This window comes from Xiphias gladius, chromosome 23 (assembly GCF_016859285.1).
Source record: "Xiphias gladius isolate SHS-SW01 ecotype Sanya breed wild chromosome 23, ASM1685928v1, whole genome shotgun sequence".
NCBI lineage: Eukaryota > Metazoa > Chordata > Actinopteri > Istiophoriformes > Xiphiidae > Xiphias > Xiphias gladius.
Window position 1 is genome coordinate 29,437,777 of NC_053422.1, and position 23,134 is coordinate 29,460,910.

At 39.7% G+C, this 23,134-nt stretch overlaps 1 protein-coding gene across 8 annotated transcripts in view; it reads left to right on the forward strand.

Moving 5' to 3' along the window:
- Positions 1–5,109: 5,109 nt before the first annotated feature.
- Positions 5,110–23,134, forward strand: part of rell2 (RELT like 2) — a 31,249-nt gene continuing 13,224 nt past the window's right edge. For 6 of the 8 annotated variants that reach the window (XR_005706550.1, XR_005706549.1, XR_005706551.1 and 3 more), the window contains exons 1-5: positions 5,110–5,209; positions 12,807–13,019; positions 16,708–16,770; positions 18,627–18,690; positions 22,865–23,041. Coding sequence is in view for 1 of the 8 variants with exons in the window: in XM_040119469.1 (XP_039975403.1) it covers positions 12,821–13,019; positions 16,708–16,770; positions 18,627–18,690; positions 22,865–23,041 (503 nt within the window). In the remaining 7 variants the exon portion in view is untranslated. Of the gene's footprint in view, positions 5,210–7,406; positions 7,525–12,806; positions 13,020–16,707; positions 16,771–18,626; positions 18,691–22,864; positions 23,042–23,134 lie in introns of all 8 variants that reach the window. The other 2 variants (XR_005706553.1, XR_005706554.1) reach the window with 2 other exon arrangements.

Genomic DNA, 23,134 nt, shown 5'->3' on the forward strand with positions numbered 1-23,134 from the left:
ATAGAATGGTTTGGTGTACTCCGGGGATGATAGAGCTGCTGCCTGAGAAGGAGCTTGTTTCGTGAGGATGAAGGCTTCTTCACGGGCTTGTATCCAGAGGAGTGTGGCAGTCAGACTGCGATTTCCAACCTCAGCCACCATAACTCTGAGAGGTTGGGTGAGATCCACATAGCCAGGGACATGATTCCTGCCCAAAAAGGCAAGCATCTGTTGAACGTTGGCGGGTTTCTGGTGCGAGAGAAGGGAGGCTTTTTGTGACGCTGACAGAGTGTGTCCAGCATGAGAGATTTCTCGACCCAAGAACACAACCATTCTCCTGCAGACCAGAACCTTTTCCCTCTTGACTTTGTAGCCTTTGGTCGCCAGCAGATTCAGTAGAGAATGTGTCGCCATGAGGCAGGCTTCAGCCGTGGGAGCGGCCAGGAGGATGTCATCGACATATTGAAGGACAATAACGTCGTTTGGGAGGGACAGAGATGTCAGATGTTCCTTGAGGACATGGTTGAATAATCCAGGGCTGTCTCTGTACCCCTGTGGTAGTCTGGTGTATGTGTATGTCTGTCCCATAAAGGTGAATCCAAAATACTCACGTGCCTTGTTAGTCTCGTCATCTTTCTTTGCCACTTGTTGGTACAGTAGTCTTTTGTTGAGTAATTTCAGCTCATCTTCCTCTTGATCTTTTTTTGCCACATGACAGCGGTGGGGATGTTCCACATTTTATGAGGCATTTTTTCGAGAGCAACCCAGTCAGTGAGGACCTTCTGGACTTCTTCCGGCAGGCATTTAACGCACTGCGTTCTCCACAAGGCTTGAATGGCATCACTGGAGTCATGTCTGGCCCGTGTGCCTAGCCCACAGGTCTGAAGATCTCTTCAAATACTCCATCATTACTTCATCATCCTTTATTTTGATGCCACTCACACTATTGACATTTCTCTCTGTGGGATATTCTCTGCGCAATATATCCCATAATTTGTTCCGGAAGGAGTTACATCTCGAGCCATTGATCTCACCCCCGCATCCTTCAACAGTTTTTTTGATACATCTTTTCCCTCTATTCTTCCCAGCAGGGCTCTCATGTCGCCCGCACAGAGGGCTTCTCCCATTGTCTGATCTTCAAGTGCCGATATCCACTCTGCGGCACCACAAGCCAGCGGGGGTAGTTGGGACATAAGTTCTTTCATATCTCTGTGGGCGGAGGGAACAAAGGCTGGAGTTCCATTTTTTGCTACTCGCAGAGGGAATTGGTGGGAAGTGGGCAGGTCCTTGCCGCCAGGGGATCTAAGTGCCATTTGATGTATATCCCAAGTTTTTGCACCGGGGGGTAGCTGGGCTGCAGGTTAATTTTCAAAAGGCGATGACGTCGGTGTTGGCAACAGATGTCCTTTGAATTCTCCCATAATGGTCCCTGTCACTTCATGGTTTGTTTCGGTACATTGGTCGGGGTCAGGATGCAGGAGCCAATGGTGCTGCCCATCCTTTTTCCCTTCTGGATCGTCATGTGACAGACCTTCCAGGTTTATTTCATCATCGTTGTATTTAGCCTGCCATTCATTTAGCTGACAAGGGGGTGTCATGTTGCGGGGGTTGCCACGTGATGATGTGAGACTTCATTCTGACCCTGGTCTTGAGACCGAACCCATACCCGGCTTTTGACTTCTACTTCGGCTTATAGTGAGCTCTGCAGCGTCACATCTCAGGTCTTCCAATTGTTGAATGGACTGCTGTGAGAGTTTTGTTACGGTTTGAATGACTTCAGCCACATCCTCCTGGAAGACCTGGTTTTCCTCATCCTTGGGCATCTCCACATCAAACTCTCCTCCCTTTATCTTTATTACAGGTGCTTGAACAGGGGCCTGAGTTTTCTTTGCTGGTAGAGAGGGGGAGCATGGAGGGGGTGCATCCGGGATCATGGGATAGAGTCGGGCCAGCTTGGTGAGGCCTGCTTTTACACTTGATAACGCTGGGGTCGCTGTTGGGGCGGCAGGCAGTCCTGGTCCTGATGGCCCTCCTTTCTTACGGCCCTTTTTTTCCCAATCTACATAGGCCTCTCTATGAGCGGCAGCCGTCGCGTTTATAATGTACGAAATTGTAGCATGCATTTTATTTTTTTCAACAACACTGCAAAATACATATCAACCCAACACTGCAGATAACAATACACCATTTAATCCTTTCCAGCCCAACAGGCTAAAGCAACGGTATTGTTTCTCAGGAATTTCTAGGGTTCTCTTTATGTCTAGTTCTCACTCTACTTTTATTTTGACACTCACTTCCCGGGTGTCACAGATTACACGATCGGATCATCAGTGAAGGCCTCTACACGTCTGTATGGCGTTACTGACTACCTCTCCTCTGTGAAGGCCTTTCGGGTGATGTGTGCATATCATGCCCGACCTGCAGCAGTAGTAAGCTCAGTCCTGCAGCTTGAGCATTTAATGATTCACTTTCGAATTACCCAGAACAAACCTTGTAGAATTGTGTTACCACAGACTACATTTCTGTGATAACCGTACTTGTTTCTTTTATCATTAACTATGCTCAGGATTTACGAGGCCTTCTCTATGCTCCAATTCCTGTTCACACAGATTATCGTGATTTTAAGCCACGAGTCAAGAAACTTGCGATTTCTCTTGGCATATGGCCACGAGTTGCAGTTTCTCTTATCTTGTCTCTTTCTTCTCTTATCTTGTCTCTTATTCTCTTATTTAATTTCTCATATTCTTGTATTTTAATTCCAGAAATTATTTGATTCTCTGGTTTTATGTTTGCTTACACAAGTTTAATTATTACTTTTTATACGTTTGAATTTCTACGCCGTGAGCATCCTTACCTCCTCTCCACCCACTGAAATTTAGTAATGTCCAATACGTAGAAATTTGGTCCTTTAACAACAGGCTTCTGCATATCTTTTTCTTTGAGAGCTCTCGTGAGTGGTAAGGGGTCCGGAAACTCAGGCTCGGTCCCGCTGAAAATCTTTAGTCGCGGACTCAGTCGAATCCTCCTCTTTCACCAAATCAAGTCGTGGTCACCAATTTTTTCAACACGTTCGTTGATTTGGGAAGACAGTCCAGGAGAAAAGTTATTTCTCAGTTTAACAATTTATTACAAACCAGAGAATCAAATTGAACATGTACATGGACCTTTTCTATTCAGAAAACCACAGTCTGCAAGCAGTTAGCTGTAGTCAGCTTCCTAGAAAAAGGTGCCTGACTTAGCGCTACACAGGTTTTTCAAAGGGAATGTGTATCTATCTGATTGGTCAAGAACATTGGGGAGGCGCGGTGGCTTAGGCTTAGCACTCCCTTGGCTGGCAGATAAATTGGTCCCTCCTTTCTTCCACAGGCTTCCACAAGTGTCACAAGAGACACTTGTGACACTTATCGCTTTTATGTTTGTGGCATGGTGTCCATCAACTGTCCTCCCTAAGACATGGCCTGTTTTCATAAGCCAATGCCTTTCTACGTACATACAATGAACTCTGTGTGCAAACAGCATATATCTTTGGTATGCTCTTTATATTCACATGATTAATAAAAACAGCTAGATCTACCAGGGGCAAGAGTTTTAAAGTTTTCCACCTTTGTAACATTTAAGAAAGAGTGCACGATATAGAATCTCTGCATATTTCAAACACTTTATTACTGTTACCCTAGTAATCACCACAGATATGTGTTTACTTGATTCAGTTACTCGACAGGCGTGACAGTGGATGTATTTAAAGGGGAAGGGGGCCCATTGAGGCTGCATATCTAAGAGGCCCAGATTTTTGTGCTACACCACTGCATCTGACTTCAATTATTACAGCGCAGTCACAGCACTCAGCTTTACAAGCAGTAGCAAGTGCTCTGTGGTCTTTTTTGCCTCTCATGTTATGTGGAAGCTACACTAAACTCTCTGGTAGGGGAAGGTTGTTCGGCCATACGCAGCCTAAGAGGAAAACCTGCAGACACTACACTTAGCTGACAAAATTACTGTCATTTAATTATTGGGACAAATATTACATTCTCTATATTTTGATAATATTCCCCCAAAAAGGGGCTAGAATTGTACACCAGACAAAAGATATAGTAAGGCAGAAGGGGACAGTGTTATTTTTAATAAAGATGGAAAAACATTATCTTTTTTTAGTTGTGCCCCACTACTTCTCAAACCTGCACTGTTTCAAGACCTTTAGGAGAAATGTTCATTGTATTGAGGGTTGAGTGTAGCTAAAGCCCACAGACAGCTCTGCCTTGAGGTTGCCATATTGTTCATCCAATTTTGCTGAAAAACTATATTATTCATAGTTATAATAAAACATTGATATGGAAAGGAGAGAGTGCTTTAAAAAAAAATTGTAAAATGCATGTAATAAAGCATGGCAGAATTAGAGAAATGCCAATGGACATTAACATTAAATTTTTCAACTGAGAAATGAATAAACCATAACATGTGACACAACTTGTTGCGTGATAGGCATACAGTACAATTAGTGTATGAATGGAGCTGACCATTTGATATTATTCATATCATCATATCATATATTCATCATCATTTCACTTGCGGCACTGCTGATTTACACTGTGCCTACACAAACCTTTATTGAAACTCACAAAGATGGTGAAATAAAAAATAAGCTGTTTAGTGGTGAGTGCTACTGATGTACTAAAACATTTCAGAGGGAACAAGTGCTGATAAGTGTGTGTATGTGTTTGTGTGTGTGTGTATGTGTGTGAGGGGTGTTGTTGGACTCTGATAAGGCAGCGGGAGGGCAACAGTGATAAACTGCTACATGTTAGCTCATAGTCTTTGCTGTGTGTGTGTGTGTGTGTATATATACATGAGCTTGTATATGCTTGTATAAGTATTACAGTTGAGAACTAGTATCATATTTATAGGCTTCTGCTTGTTTTCAGGTTCACATGTTTTTATCATTGAGAATAAGGTTCCCTTTTTTAATCTTTGTCTCTTTTCTTTCTCACACTCTTTCTGTGCCTCGCTACTTCTCTGGAGATAGACAGAGAAGGTGGGGCTAAGGGGAACCCACACTGTATAGGAGGGGCACACACTGTCTGCTAGTTTTAGCTTCTTATCCAACACAAACATTTTACATTGTTTATCAACCATATCTCACCAGCTTTTTCTGTGTTTTTGTTGGCACACTTTAAATTGACCATGCTGACTTTTACATGTTTGGATGGGTCCACCGTTCGCAGGCAGGAATAGGGTAAGGACTATCTATTTGTCAGGTAACAGCCATTAAAAAAAAGGTGTTCCAAGGTTAATGTATTTTGCTATACTCATGCATATGTAGAAGGATTATAGCTAAGGTATACTTGTTACTTGAATGTCATATTAAAGAAGGTAGTTAAAGTAAGTAAATCAAAAACTTTTTGGAAAAAAAGTTTGGAGTAAATTGGCTAAGCATGCACATGCCTATTCACATTCAATTACCTGAGAGATATCACAGAATATCAAAAAGGATATTAAGTGAAAAATGAAAATAAATTAAAGCTCAAACATGGTTCAGTTAACTGTAAATGAGTCCAGGAATGTTCATCTATTCATGTCTGGTGATGCTAGTTACTTTCTCTTTCTCTGTTTTCTTTTATGAAGTAGACTATTGGCTTTAAATCTTTATCCAATTGGGTCATTAATGTTTGATTCACAAGTATTGACATACTAGTAGTTCTATACTGTATGTAATAAAAATACCAGGCTATATATGCGTATATACATTTAAAAAAAGAAAAGAAAAACCTAAAACTGAACTCTGATGGTAACTCTCTTTTGTATGGCGTCCATTGTAAAAAAAACAAAAAAAGGAAAAACAGTGATGTAAAGTAATTTAATCTGTAGTAACAACCTGCAAAAAAGGCAGTAACCCTTGAGCCAAGACTTCAATTTTCCATTCATGTAATCATTAACATGTCTTTTTAGCTAATGAAAAGTTATTACCTCATTTTACGTAGCTGGCCATTTGTATTTGTATTTTGCTTGTTAGCAGTTTGTGAGTCTGTAGTTTTACAGATACCTTCCTCCAATATACATACTTTAATCAGTATATATTGGGCCATATATGGCCAAATTAACCCTGTAGGGCTCCCTAGGGCAAAATGTATTTGTGAACAAGTTATGGACCCTGTCACCAGCAACAGTGTATTTTGCCCAGATACCAACCATTACTCCTTTGCTGGAGCAATGCCTGCCTCCAGGTTTGCTGTGTCAGATTAGTTTGAAGCAATTTAACACAACATGTTTACTTAGGAATATAGCACCATTTAATTAAGGTCTTAACATACATTTTGACACATGGATTTGAAGTTGGGTATTTACTAAGGCCCTTATCATATCAGTTGATAATGTCCTTGAGTGATGTATTCTCACAAAAAAAATTGTACTTAATAAAATTGCCACAATCCTTAATTCAACAAACTCTTTAATTGCAGAAATAATCAAATAATCATGATGATCTCTTGGTCTGATGTATTTGATTTAGATTTATTGCATATAGTTAAAATCGCGCAATAAACCGCGCTGGTCCTGGGAGCAACTGAATTTGAAGGTGAAAGCACTCATATTTATATCATGTCCCTTATCCTGCCCTTTGTGGGACTTACAATCTTACTCCTCCTAGGTTCCAGTGCTTTTCTTTTTTATCCACTCTTTGCTGGATCTCGTAAATAATAGTTTAATATTGTCTCCGATTCTACTACAAGATATTATAGTTCGAAAACAATGGTGTAATGTTTCACAGAGGTAATTAATTAAAAAAATGATTTAATGATAGTTTGAAAAACGATGGTGTAAGGTTTCACAGTGTTGATTAATAAAAAAAATACTTTAATGATCATTTGACATTCGAATTATTATGATTACTGCATACAAAGAGTAATTTGATTACTGCTTACATGAAGTTAATGAAAAGTTTGAACAGGTAGATATTTCCCAAAGTTACATCTAAATAAAATTCATTATTAACCCCACCCTGCAAAAATTTCATTGACCTGGGGGTTGACGGCAGGTCTATGGCACAACCTCTGGTGTGAAACGGGTTAAAATTATGTGCAGGTTGCAACTAAACCACAAAAAAATCAGACTTACAAAAAATTAAATGTTATTGAGGATAAATTCATACCCTAACAGTGTTATAGAGTACTTTTATACACAACCTGAAAGTTCTGTTTGCGTAATAAGCAATTACGTAGAATTATTATCCCTTTTAAATACCAATTTCAATCTACTGCGCGTGTCTAGCATTTTCCAACTTTGCTCAATATTTCACTGAAAGATCTCCAACTCCTGAATTCCTTTAGTGGAACGCTCATATTATATTTACCTTTATAAATATGCAACCTGGAAGTTGTCTTTGTATTTTAAGTGTTACATAATGATTGTCCATACAAAATTCTAATCCAAATCAGGGAAGTTTTTATTTCAACCTACTGCACATATCTTGCACCTTTCGAAGAGAAGTCAGTCACAGAGTCAACTCGAGCAGCACAAAGAGCACTTGACGAAGGCTTCTTTATACATTTATCGGTAAGTTATTTATTAATGGAGAACATTAGAGGATTTATATGCATTCATATGCAACTTTCAGGGTTATATAAATGCTTTTACTTTGCCTGATGTGTTCAAAAATGCATAAATTGTACTTCCATGTTAACTCATCTGTATAAAATGTAATATTATTCTAGTAAGATATTTCCAAATATTATAGACACCTTGGGGGGTTACAAATACAATGCAATGCATTATAACAGGTAATGAAAGGTTTATGTAAACACTGCCCCTTTTAAGTAGTATTTATCACCTCCAGCCTTTCTTTTTAACATAATCTATAGCAATTACCCCTTATAGCTGTGATGCTTCTATCATTGTCCTCTTAAACCAGGCCATATGACTGAACTATTGTTTTGCACTTGAACTTTTTTTTAATTTATTGACTTTTCTGATTTAATTTCATCCTTTTTTCAGCTTATTCTTGGACTTAGCCCAGGGTGCCAATCAGAGAAGGAATAATGCAGCATTCAAAAACAAAGTATTGTTGTGGAAGTTTTTCTACAAAGGAATCTGAACACAATTAAACACACAAAACACTGATAGGGTTAAAGTGAAATATATTGTAAGTTACAATACAGGAGACAAACAAACCTTATCAAAATAAGTCAAAGGAGAGTCTCTCAATAGAAAGAGTCTCACAGTCATCTTTTATAGTGTTTCTTGAGACAAAGAACTTCTCAATTGGTTATCTTTACTTCAACACATTATCCAATAACATAGAAACTTATGTAATGTCCATGTGCTACCCATGCACTGGCCATAAATTGAACCTCAGACAGGGATAACTAATAACTTATTTCCATATATGGTAAGGCGACAGGCTGCTCCATAGGTAGGCCCCCCTGGACTCATAAAACATCTGTCCAAGGCCCCTGGGAGAGACCTTGAAACTTCTATAGGAGCCTCACCAAAAGTGAATAAATGATAAACCAGCTTTTCCTTCACAGTATTCCAGCACACAAGGAGTGCAAACTGTTGCACTCTCTTTGAAGATGGTGTTTTTAATTAATTCATATATAGTCACGTATATTATTAACATATATATTAATATATTGTAATTACTATATTGTAATTAATTATTTTACAGAAAAGATTTATCTGAACAGATGTTGTGTGCAGGAATTCTTGAATAGTGGTTGTGCTTAGCCCTGATGTGAACATAAGCATTTCTGAAATTCTTGTAAGTCAGTTTTTCATAAAACATGTCAGGATATAGCAATTTAATAATCACTAAAAGTTATAGACAGCACTTTTAGACAACATATATGTTGTGACTTGACATTGTGGAGACGATGAAGACGTTGACACCTAAAGTTGGTTGAATTTTCATTTGGGCTACATGTTTAAACCTCCTTACAATGTCTAAATTTAGACATTGTTTCACCTTTTTTTTTCAATGTCGAAATGTTTGCTGGGTAATAAAATAAATGCTACCAACTGATATGGCACGATTATAACTGATTTATGAATTGTAATTAATGGTTTTATTAATTGATAATAAATCGTTAAAAAAATTTTCATAGAACAGCTATAAGCCATTAAAAAGAACAACTTTTGGATTGCCAGGTTGTGGAAAATCCTCATCTAGCACAACACTTTGCTTGCCATTTTGGCTCATTAATTCATTAGGGAGACCTCTCCAATGGTATGTTTGACCACTTATCTTCTGGAAAAGGGCTATAGGACATGTGGACCATAATCCATTTAGAAACTGATCAATAACATTTAAACCCATTATTTAAAGCATAAAAACTTTTAATAAATGGTGCCTTATCAGAAAGTGGTACCTCATAAATTCAGCTAATTTGAAAGGAGCTATATAGTGCTTGTTTGTATCTGGTTCTAATTCTTAACAAAATGATGCAAAAACATAATGAAAAAGTAGCCAATTTAGGCTGTTTAACTTATGTACAACTCTAGCAGTGGGGGAAACCATCTCGGAATAATGTGTGATCACTCCCAAGCCAGAATAATAGGAGGTTTTTCGGCTCTTCCCATTCATCTACCATTGTGTGAATGCAGTAGAATGGCAGCAATGGATTGCCCATTTTAGTACAATATTGTATAGTATTGCCCATTTACAACCATTTTAGAATCTCTCATGTGAAGAAAGCTTCACCACAGCTAATATATTAGACCATCATGGGCCTTTTTCATTGCAGACATTTTGATCTGTCACTGCAGAAAAAAGCGCAGGTGAGATAAAAAACATTTGTATGTTCCATTCCTTATGTTTTGTAAACCCTGCTTGTGAGCCAGCATGTACAAAAGAATCGTCAGTTTAAATTATAGCTGTGATTTTCCTCCTATGACGTGTCTAACTGACTAAAGGCTCACTGGAAGTGTTACTGTCTATTAAGCAAACAAGAGAGAATAATAGAAGTGGTAGCAGCAGTACTTGTGGTACTAAAAGTGATAATAAATTGCCTGCAGTTGTGTCAAACCACTGTGAAGCATCTTTTATTAGAGTAGTTTGTCAGGGACTTCCCACTGATGGATATCACCAGCAGTCAGCCCAGCAGACTCCAGAGTTCTCTTCAACACTTCTAATGTACTTACTCCAGCCCAACCTTTCCTCCTGTCAAACACTCACAGAAACATATTGACTATATTTTTGTTTTAGTGGCTAAAGACAGAAACATAAATAAATAATAATCATAAATGCAATCTAATGATTAATTTTGGGCAGTAAGGTACTGGTAATTTACTAATTGCTGTAGTTTTTTTTTATAATCAAATGAAAGCCCATACAAGCCTACACAAGTGTTTTCATTTGAATAGCAGATTAGACCTCTGCTCAGGACTATGTGTGCATGAACAGACCATGCTTGACTGATGTCTCAATGACTTTCCTGCTATTTGTATTGTATTTCCTAGTTTAGGACGGCAGGCCATATTCAAAGCAGACATTTTGACTTGTCCCACAGGAAAAAGCACAGGTTTATCTTCTAACCTTACCAATGGGTCCATTTCATGCATTTCACTGCCCCTGTAAGCCATGCTAGAGAGCCGGCATGGACATTAACAGGGCTTTGGAAGTGGTATTGTAAAACTACTTGTAATGCAGCAATTATAATATTATTAACAACCCATTTTTTTCCAACCTGGTGTGTAAAAATACATCTTTTGAGTATACAGGAGTGCAGCCAGAGGGGTTGGCCACCCCCCCCCCCCCAAAAAAAAGAGATCCAAAACAACAACAAAAAGACCCAAAACAACTACACAGAACGCACATAGAGATGAAAAACATCCACAAAACAACCACATACAGATGAAAAACATCCACAAAACAACCACAAAAAGATGGAAAATGACCAAATAGAGACGAAATAAAACCACAGAAGATGCAAAACAACCACATATAGATGCAAAATGACCACAAAGTGAAACAAAACAACCACAAAAGATGCAAAACGACCACAAAAAGAGGCAAAGCAGTAACAGAAAGATGCAAATGACCACTTACAGATGCAGAAAAACCAAAAGAAGATGCTTAACGATCACATAAAAATGCAAAACAACCAAAAAAGGACAGAATGACCACATAGAGTTGCAAAAACAACCACAAAAAGTATGTGTGTAGATTTGGGTATTAACAGATAACAGGATAATGCACCTACCATTGTCAAAATTTTGTTGAATTGCCCCTACCAATATCTTTACCCACCTCAAATGATCTCGCCATTTTCACTCCCCTCTGTGTTACCAATAAGTAGGGCGGTGTCTCCCTTGTCGACTGGTTGGTCGATATGCTCTCATCCCACCAAATTATCATTGGTTGGACAATTCTGGTGTTACTTGCATAAGAAGAGATGTGCTACATTATTAGCCTTCCAGGATTAATCCATCATTTACTGGAGCAGTGGGAGGGAAAGACTACCTGTTTAAACTGTAAGTAACAGCTGACCTTAACTAATAAGAATGTTTTTAACATAATCTAATGATGAGATTGAGTATTGCTGTCGCTCTGTCATGAAACTCTTGAGTTGTGTTGCCCATATCAACAAAATGAAAGGACAGAACTACAGAATCTCAGCTGAGATTTCAAAATGGCTCACAGCAGATAACTGGTTCAAACAGAATAGCACACTACCTACAGGGTTGTATACATTTATTTTTTGTAACATTTTCTTGAAAAGATTTCAAATACTAAAAAAAAGCATATGAATGCGAAAAGAGAGATAGGGAACATGTGGCATATTATTTTGGCTATCTGACAAAAAATGTCTCTACCAAAGATTAAACCAAACGTACTCCTTTGACAAAAAGACACAAAACCACCACAAAAAGACACAAAATGACTACGGAGGTGCCAAGCGACCACAAAAACACACAAAACAACGGCTGTCATTCTCACCTTTTTGACTGGACCGTGACAGAAAGGCCAGCCTTACAAATGCAAATGTCCATGACTGGCTTGAGTGATGTCCGTGAATATTATACCATTGGTCAGCCAAATGTCACATGACTGGGTGATGAGATTACACCATTGGTCGGCTGATTGAGTGTTGGAGTTATCCCATTGGCTGTTGCTCTTTCAAAATAAATCAGCGCAAACAGTTTTGTCATCAATGGGGCATTAATATGGAGTGTTGGCAACTTAGTACCTTTCTCGCTATATTAACTGACTTTTCAGACCCCTTTAGTGAATTTTTTTTCAAAAGCGCACCAAGACAAACCTAGCGACTTTTTGTACAAACCTTAGCTACTTTCCATCAAAGAGAGTCGGCAGTATTGCCCTGCGAGTGCCAGGTCAGGCTTTACCTCCACAGCCAAACCTCTCTATGCGTCTCATTTAACTGACTGCACGGCAGCTGACATAGTCGTGAATGAGCTTCTGTTGTCTTTAACTTATGTGTATAGTGATTTTGTCAGGTCCAATTTAGAAAATCAGGATTTTAGCAGTGCGTAGTTTTCAACTACGTCCTCGAGTTCACACATTGACAATACGTGGTCCAGCCATGTAACAGGTTTTGAATTAGGCTTATCTTCAAACAAAAAAACATAGTAAATTAAACAAATGTAGATGAAGCAGTTACAAAACACGATAAAAATGTCCTTCCTTTTCTGTTTCTCTCTAATGTCCCAGTTTATTCTCGTGGAAAGGAGTCTCATTCTTTTCTTTATTTAAAACTTATTTTTATTTAACCCAGTATAAGTTGTAGCCGATAAATAGCCCCCTGAGGGAGTAAGTACAAGGTACAAGAAAATGTGTGCCATGACAGCATTAATAAATCAAAATTCTCCATTAATCTCAGGTTAAACCCACATTATGACTGATTTAGAAGCCTCAGGGATGAGGGAGCATCCCCCGCCCTACATGATCTTTCTGGTGGTCTTCCTCTTCTTCCTCACTGGACTGCTGGGCTTCCTCATCTGCCACCTGCTGAAGAAGAAGGGCTACCGCTGCCGAACCGGAGACATGGACGATGAAAACGAGGAGGAGGAGAAAGTTGGAGGAAATGCAGACGGTGGGTTGAGAAAAAAAGTATAATAGGCAAGGAAGTCACAATTGCTGAAAGGAGCAACCTTTTTTTTTTTACAAATAAAGATCAGTTTACTAGTATTGGGGATTACTATGCAGCCTGTGGAAACAGTTGTATAATGTCTTCTGTGACTGGACGAACTTTAAAATGTATTTTACTATGAACTTACAATGAAGAACAACCCTGGTGATGTCATCAGTGTTATGTAAAATTGGGTTTGAAGACTACAAATACATAATAGAAAGGCTGCATTACAACCTGGGGGTTTGGTCTTTTAAAGGCATGGACAAGTGACATTTCTCTCTGCATTTCTTTTTTTGTTTGTTTGTTTTTTTATATTATGGCAAATGTAGGATCCAGCATTTTTGGAGTTTGACCCATATCTCAGTGTCTGTATGCTTGCAGGGTTACAGGAACACAGGGAATAGGACCCAAATGCAGATTGAAGTTCATTAATTTATTGAACAAATTAGAACAAAGGCTTACAAGATGGTGAAGCAAGAATGTATCAAAACCAGCGAAGACAATCCAAACAGGCAAACAAATCCAATGAAGCTCAGGCAGGAATTCAAAGTCCAAACGAAAAGCAAAAGGTCAAAACACAGGGAAGGTAGGCAGAAACAAGGAACAAGGAAATGAAGTACACTGCAAAAAACAATGTTCTGGCAGGGAACAAAGGCAGTCAACAGTTCTAAATAGTTCAGGGCTGATTGGGGAAATGGTAAAAGTTGTGTGGATGGATGGGGCAGTCAGGTGATTAGACAATGGAGGGAAAGTCTGAGGACATCTTGTGGAAAGTTAGGGTAATGCAGGTCTGGGGAGATGAAGGGACAGTGAGACAGAATCAGTGAGAAGAGGCATGAGACACAGGCTGAGGGGAACAGAGATCATGACACTCCTATTGCTGTTTATCTGTCTCTTGTGATTCCATCAATTTTATTGGAGTGCAATACTAAATCAAGTACCCCTTTAGTGTCCATAATCCCTGTATGTGCTGAGAAGCTGATCCATGGGGGTAACATTTTACTTTCTAGCATGCACTACAGCACAAGTACTATATTTATTCTATGATGGAAGAAAATACTTGTTTATCCGCAGACATATTGTAGTTCCTCTCAACAGTTTAACCATCATTCTATATTGTCCACCATATGCAGCCATTGTTGTGCTATTTTACAGATCCCACATCACAGACTTTTCTACATTTTCATACACAATTAGAAAGTAGTGCCATAAGTCCTCCAACCTAAACCTAAATGACCCTATAGGTTGTCTGTACCTAACCTCTCATATGACCCATAGAAGCATTTCCTGAAATTGTGTCCCCATGGCGGTGAAACATATGCCACAGATAAACTGTCAAATCAAACAAACAAAATCACTTTCGAGAAACAAATAACTAAACCTTTTATGATGCTGTGATAAAGGATTGGTTAGGTTTAGGCTCAAAAAACAACTTGGTCAGGTTGAGGGAAAGATCATGGTTTGGGTTAAAATAAGCACGTAGTTAAGCTTAGAGGACCTTTGTCATCATGGCTACAATAATACTATAAATACGTGGTTGGGGTTGCAGAACGTTCAAGTTCATGGTTAAAAGAAACAATGGTAACTGTTGGTTTGAAAGAAGAAATAACGTGTCCTCTCTCTGCTCCTCCTTACCAGCATTTTGTTTAAGTCCAATGGTTTGTCGACCCATTCATCCAACCCAACCTCCTCCCTACACAGACTAAATTGCTATCAAACAATGGCACCTGACTTCCTCCTTTGCTTTTTTCATAATTACTACAGCCACTAGAGGGCTTTGTCACTTGAGCATAAACATATCGTTTTGGGGCATGTCGCGAGATGTCGCTTAAAAATAAAACATAATTATAGGTTGTAATAAGCTGCTTGCAAAGACTAATTACGGGGTCGGTTTTAATGGGAGGACAGTCTCACCAAAAATATTGCAAAATGCATGTTGTTATAGCATTTCTGTTCCTCTACGTTGAGGATGACCATTCATCATCTTACCTATCTCAGAATAGAGGAAAAAACAGAAACAGAAAGAAAGGAAGAAGAAAGAAAGGCTGCATTAATTGATGTTTTGGCCACTCGGGGGCAGTGGAACAAGCTGTAAACACAACATTTCACCTAAGTTGATATGTTGAACATGTTAGCAATGAGTTGCCTATTTACACACCAAGCACACAAAGAGCAACATTAGCATTGATTTTTAGTTATGTTTGTGTCCATCTGATGAATATAAGTCCAGTTTTTTCTTCTTTTACATCTGGTTTTGTCTCCACCAACTCCTGAGAAAAATGTCTGGCCCCTTAGTTGCTAAATGCCTCACTGCTAGTCTGTAACTGTGTCTGTTGGCTGTTTGCTGCTGAGCAGATAGTGTACAGTGGCTTTTTCAGAGCTATTTCCATGAAAAAAGCTGTGCACTGTGGAAATGAGGATGATGAGAGACAAATGTGCAGGCCGTAAAACCAAAACGGTTAAACGGGCTAAAAGAGGCTAGAAATTTCCATAAAGCTGAAGGGAACGGCAGAGTTTGGTGATAATTATCTGTGAGTTCAGCATGGACAATTACACCTTTCACATTACAGTTAGCTATTTGAGCTGTTGTTCATACAAAGTATTAATTAATTCAGATTTTAAAAAAGGACAAAGTGGATAATGAATATTCAAACTGACTTGTTATCTCATTTCTAATCTGGCATTATCTATTTTTGTGGTGAGAAACTGCCTTCTTTGTGTTTTAAAGTGTTGAATGTGTATGCAAATTTGATTAAAATTAAAAGTGATAGTAATGATGCTGGTAATGAGGAGCCAAGAGAGGACACAGTTTGGATGTACTACTAACAAAGAAAAAAGTCTTATTTATTTCTGTTTTTCTTTTCATCTTTTTCTTTTTTTACCAGAGCACTTCTTCGGAAATATAGAAACACTCACAAAACTATACACTTTGTCTTTGAAATGTGTATTACAAAAACACACAGATAATAAAGTTATTTAAACATACACTCATTTTGATACATAAAATTGTTTATGAAAATGTATGGGCATTCACACAGAGACACATGCATATACAACTAAATACTCAAGAAATTAGAAGATGAGTTGATCTGAAAGGCATAATGTTTATTTAGAAAATATTTTGCCTACACTACACACAAATGTCCAGCTCAACAAGTTATTTTTCTTATATTTTGTTAAAACAAAGTGGGAAAGTACTTTTGGGTGACATAGGCTATCTAAAGTACTTTAACCCATTAGGGGACTTTTAAAAAAAAAAAAAATTGTCTGCGAAATGTAAGCGCTCATAGCATTTAAAAATGTTGTATACACCTCAACAGCAACATGTCTTCAAAGGCATTATCAGATTACGATTCTTGAAAAGTGCCCATGTTGCTCAGGTTAATCCACAGAAATCACTGTCAACGGTGTTCACTGGAACTATTTTCTCCAAAAGAAAATAGCCCTACTGCATTACTGTTGACAACAGGTTTTGTGGACTATCCTGAGTAAGAGGGACACTGTTCCTGGAAAGACAGCACCACATTCACAATTCCATTCATCTCCATTATGTTGGGGCAGATATCTGAAAACCTTTTTTCATAAATTAGGTGACCTTACGTGTACCAACTCTTTAACCAGTGTTGGTTTTTGTTTTGCTGTATTTCAGATGAGGATGAAGAGAACCAGGATACAGTGGAGCAAATCCTCAAATGCATCATTGAAAATGAAGGTGACCAATATAAAAATTGTTGAATTGTTGAATAGTCTTTTGGATTTAATCCTGTTTAATTTAGTTCAAGTTAAAGTTAGTCAGCTTTAATCTATAGCTCTGGAAAAAAGAGACCACTGCAAAGTTATCAGTTTCTCTGTGTGGGTATGTGTTTGAGTAAAATGAACATTTTAGTTTTATTCTATAAACTACTGACAACATTTCTCCCAAATTCGAAATAAAAATATTCTCCTTTAGAGCATTTATTTGCAGAAAATGACAAATGGTCAAAGTAACAAAAAAAGATGCAGTGTTTTCAGACCTCAAATAATGCAAAGAAAACAAGTTCAGATTCATTAGTAAACAACACAATACTAATGTTTTGACTAAGGAAGAGTTCAGAAATCAATATTTGGGGGAATAATCCTTATTTTCAATCGCAGCTTTCATGTGTCTTGGCATGCTCTCCACCAGTCTTTCACATTGATGTTGGGTGACTTTATGCCACTCCTGGTGCAGAAAATTCAAGTAGCTCAGCTTTCTTTGATGGCTTGTGACCACCCATCTTCCTCTTGATCACATTCCAGAGGTTTTCAATGGGATTCAGGTCTGGAGATTGGGCTGGCCATGACAGGGTCTTGATCTGGTGGTCCTTCATCCACACCCTGATTGACCTAGCTGTGTGGCGTGGAGCATTGTCTTGCTGTAAAAACCAATCCTCGGAGTTTGGGAACATTGTCAGTGCAGAAGGAAGCAAGTTTTCTTCCAGGATAACCTTGTATGTGGCTTGATTCATGTGTCCTTCACAAAGACGCATCTGCCTGATTCCAGCCTTGCTAAAGCACCCCCAGATCATCACTGATCCTCCACCAAATTTCACAGTAGGTGAGAGACACTGTGGCTTGTCGGCCTTTCCAGGTCTCCGTCTAACCATTAGACGACCAGGTGTTGGGCAAAGCTGAAAATTGGACTCATCAGAGAAGATGACCTTACTCCAGTCCTCTATGGTCCAATCCTTATGGTCTTTTGCAAACTTCAGCCTGGCTCTTCTTTGGTTCTCATTGATGAAGGGCCCTGCCCCTAGGAGCTTGTTTCGAACCGTTCTCGCCGTGCACTTCACCCCAGCTGCCATTTGCCATTCATTTTGTGGTTCACTTGATGTCATCCTACCGTTGCTGAGTGATATTCAAATGAGTTCACAGTCATCAGGGTCAGTGGAGAGTCATTTCACCCTCTGCCGGTCTGGAGCTTTATTGTCCCCAATGTCTGCTGCTTGACCTTGTTCTTATGAACCGCCATCTTAGAAATTTTAAGGATGGAAGCAACCTGACGCTCACTGTATCCCTCTCCCAGTAAAGCCAGAATTGAACCCTTCTTTTCTTCACTCAAAACTTTTCTTTTGGCATGGTCAATAGTTATTTTTTTGATTCCAATTACTTTTGAGGTACTACTAGCACTGTTTTTGCCATCCAGCTGGTCATATTGCAAGAGGATAGTGATGACCACAGCAGTGGTTTTTATCCTTTTCCTCGTTAAATAAGATTTGGTTCAGGTGATCATCTAATCAGTGCCGCATTAAGTAGAATGAGGTGTCCTTGTTTTGGAATTCAATAGACACTAATATTGAATGGTTGTTATACATGTAGAGATGCTGATTTCAGAAAAATTTGCAGTGGTCTCTTAATTTTTTCCAGAGCTGTATTCTCATCTTCTATTTTACTGTTCGCTGCTTTGTCCATTTTCATGCCAGAAAATACAAAAAGGACAAACATATTCAGGGTCCTGCAATTTTATGGTTTAGGGATTAGATCAGTATGTATCAGCAAATCCAACTAAAAGTACTCAACTCTAATATGGGTTCTTCTTGTACCCTCTAGCTAATATGGAAGCCTTCAATGAGATGTTGGGAAACCACAATATCTGTGTGCGACATGACCCCAGGTAAACTCGTCCAGTTTAGCCTTTAATGGTATGACACATTTACAGCTGTTAACCTACGTTAATGTCATAATGAATCAGCATTTTAATTTTCAGTCTTGAACTTTACAAATTCTGAATTCGTCATTACTTTTTCTTTACTTTTAGCTTGAATGCCACTGAGCAGTCATACTATATAACCAAATGTCTTCTCATATCTGACTACAGTTAGATATAATCATCTATATAAAACCTGCACTCGGAGACTTTGCATGTTGGTGGCCAAGGGTGAACAACTTGAATTCTCAAAAATTACAATTTTTAATCACTGAGTTAGAATTTTCATCACCACAATAAATAGTCTGACCAACTAAAATGAAGGATTTTCTTACTGCTATTGTTTGCAGTACTGCCAAAAATATGTTTTCAGTGTATCAATATGACAAGTTCTTTATGACACACAAGTAACACATTCAGAAACTTAAGCTGGAATTCTGCTTCTGCAGAGATATGTACTGTACCCTTCTCTGTGTTATGGGTAACCATAATACTGTAGTGATGGAAAGATCAAAAGTGACACCTTGTGGTAAAACGGTGAATTGCATCCATATGGGACGCTGCCTTGCAGGCCACAGCAGCACTTTTGAGAGCAGCTAAACAGGCAATTAAGGGGACAATTAATCACGTGCTGCATTTAGGAACAATCTGTGAGGACCAAGCTTGTTTCATGTTTATTATTAGCGCAAATTATAAGATATGTAGCTTTAGTCCTTTCTTTGTGATTTTTTTTGTAGCAGCTAATTAACAGCTTCTTTTTGTTATTGTCATAGTGTAAAGTGTGATTTTCAGAGCACATCCTCGAAACTGTCCTGGAGTTACTTATTTAATTTTATTGTTAGTTAAATCTGATTCTTTCTGCTTAGTTGTTCACAGTTTCAAATTCATATATAGTATACCCAGCCACGGGGCATTTCGACACCCATTGGAATTTACTACAACTGTAATTCGGATTTCTGTAAGAAATTTGAATTGTGCCTTTGGAGTGTGCTCTGTTGCAGACCACACACACACACACACACACACACACACACACACACACACACACACACACACACACACTTGCCTCTACCAAGATCAAAATAAACAAGAAAAAAAGGAAATCCTTTCTCTAGAGCCTTATTCTCTAACAGGAATCTAAGTCCATATTGCTACCACATCAACCAACAGCATTTGGAGTACAAGTGTGAGAATTGACTACACGGTAATTGCTCCTTTCAGCCAGATTGAGAATAACTAGTCAGCCAGTATGGAAAGCGCAGTTCCAGAAATGTCAAAGAGTCAGGAAAGGCCACATAGAGACCAACGCTTGCCCTGTCACCTAGATGACTATGAAGTTGGTTATTAACCATTATTGGTTCATTCTACTCTTCTTATCGCCTTCACAGCCAACATAAAATGAAATTCCAGGAAAACAACCAGTAAGAGTGTAGCCAGCTCCAACTCCAAATCTAAGCTGTGTATGTCACTCTCTGTTGGTATGTATCCTACTCAGGCTCTCTCCCCTGTAAAAACTGCCATTCTGGAGGAGAGGGTAAAAAAAGGGGGCTTGATAATCTTTGTCACCAATTAGAGGAGGATTCACAGGTTGATTTTGAATATCAGTGGCTACAGGCCCCGGGAAAGGAAGCTCAGCGTCCTCAGGAGGAGGCACTACCATCACCATTACTTACCACCATTTGGACCAGAACTGTTGATTGCCTCTGATTCTGGCATCCCCTGACCTACCTTGCTAGTATTTGAGAGCGGAGGGGAGAGTGATTTCGCCCTTCTCAAGATAACATTAGACAACCTGTTGAGCAGTCATGGACACCTCAGTGAGCAGTACAAGTATCAGGTGTTGCTCAGCCACCTGAAGCTCCCTAGCGCATTGCAACTAGCCAAAGCCTATATGTACCACCCACAGCCCTACACCGCTGCTCTACAGGCACTTCAAGAGAAGTATGGCCTCCCAGCTTGTCCAGTCTGAGCTGGGTGCGATCTTAAGCACCCATCCCTCAAAATAGGGGATGCCAGTGCCTTTGATGCCTTTGCTTTGGCAGTTCAGTTCTTGGCTGGATTGTTAAAGACACTTGAAGGATGGCTATGAGCTGATGTGTGGGTTGCATGTGGACTGTCTGCTGAGGAGATGCCTTCAGCCCTCTGTGACAGCTTTGTGGGCTGAGCCATGGCATCCTAAAGAAAGGTACAGATAGGACTTCCCTGACGTAGCTGCATGGTTGCAAATTAAGTGATAGGCAAAAAGAATTTCCAATCAGGCTGCTGCTCTGTTCCAGATTTAGACTCATACAAGTCAGTGAACTGGGTCAGTTCTCCTTAAGGTTCAGGAAAAGTCTGCACCATAACACCCCACTCATCGTAAAGCCATCACCAAGCCACAACCCTACTGTCCTCATTGTGACAACAAAACCTATTATCTTAACTCTGTGATGAGTTTAAAAAACTGAGCTCCAGCCAGATTGTTAAATGGATTAAAGAGGGTGACAGGTGATGGAGATGTGGCTGCCGTCATGCAGCAGACACCTGTAATTTGAAGCATCCATGTAAGGTTTATAAAGAGCTGCACCTCACAGTCCTTCATGTCTCTGTTCAGGAAAGCTCTAGTGCTGTCCTTATGGTTAGTTTGCCCTACAGCAGAGGTACCAGCACCTGATAGGGCTCCCTCTATCCCCAGTGGACCATGTACGGCCTTTACTTCTGATAAGGTCAGATGTACCTCACCTCCTCAAGTCCTTTCAGCCTACACGCAAAGGGCCACCGTAGGTCCCTTTCAGAGCCCTCATAGTTGAGCCACAGTGTTTGCACTTATCCACGGCCAAAGAGCATAGTGACCTTCTCATGATTATGGAACGTCTATGGCAACTCGACAATTACCCATAGTGAGAAGGTTACCACCTGGGCCATACAAGACCAACAAGCCTACAGCCTTCTGCAAACCGCCACCATCAGAGTTAATGTGGATGGGGTGCAAGGCTATGCCACACCTTTGCTTCTCAGTACTCCTGTCATCAACTTCCACACACCAAAGGAGGCCGTGCCGCCTAGTATACGCAGCCTTGCTAAGGACCCCAAGCTTGCGGAGTCCTACCACGCTGAACTCCACAGACTGGAATGGGCAAGGTACGAAGATTTCTTTGCAAGAGGCCAGCCAGACACAGGCATCGTGTTTCACTCCACACCATATGGCGCAACATAATGGTAAAGACAGGATAGTCTTTAACTGTTTCTTTCAGCACCAGGGGCAGTCACTGAATTAACAGCTGTTGCCAAGGCCAACCCTCAGTCCATCCCTACTCTGTGTTCTCCTTTGGTTTGGCAGCACACTGTTGCCTTGAGTGGCGATTTTAAGGGAATGTTCCACCAAGTCTGCGGGCTTCCTGCTGACCAACCTTTGCTACGCTTCCTCTGGAGAAGGATGTGGAAGGAATATGAGCCATTTGACTTGTGCCTTTGGTTTGTGATCTGTTGCAGACCACACACATATGCAATCCCTGCTGCCTCTACCAAGATCAAAATAATCAAGAAACAAAGGACATACCTTCTCTAAAGCCTGATTCTCTAACAGGATTCTAAGTCCCAATTGCTATGCCTCAACCAGCAGTATCCAGAGTACAAGAGTGGGGAATTGACTCCACAATACATACTATAGGCTACACAGAAACGCCAACGCACACACATCTTTTCAAAGACTTGGACATAGCCAACATTTCAGCAGAGTACCTGCAGAGCAGAAGAAAACGAAATTCCTCCTCAAGACTCGTAATATTGTTGTCCATCTTGTCATCGTCCCATCCATTTACAGTATGTTGAAAAATCCAAATTCTTTCATGCTTGTTTCAGAGATGTAGTGGTTTGTTTACACTGTCACTGGAATGAAATTGATTTCTGTTTCCTGATTTATTCTGTGTTTTCTTTGGATTGGGGTTTGCTTAACATGACACTGCTTCCTAGTGGACACATGCATATGTGATATCCCCAATCATACGAGTATAAAAGAAACAAACATGAACTTGTCTGAATGACACCTGTGTACTTTCATTTCGTCGAAGCTCAGAGAAGCATAATTCCAGCTTTAGACTACACACACCACCTCAATAAGAATAATATTCATGACAATAATAATAATGATGTTGATGTCCAGGTTGCGTAAGGAGTCTATTGGTGGTGTTCCTCCCCATCACCACACCGTCCACTCAGGCACCGACCACAACTCCTGCCACCTCTGTGCTCAGGTTCGATCTAAAAAAGGCCGCAGACAAAGTAGAACCCCCCGATCCAAACAACGACCTGGAGAACAGACTGTCTTCTCTGTTGGCAGGTAATAGTACATGTTTAAACCACTTCTTCATAATGGATGCTTGGAGAGAGAAGCAATGTCAGAAAACAAAATGTAAAGAGAAGATGTATGGCC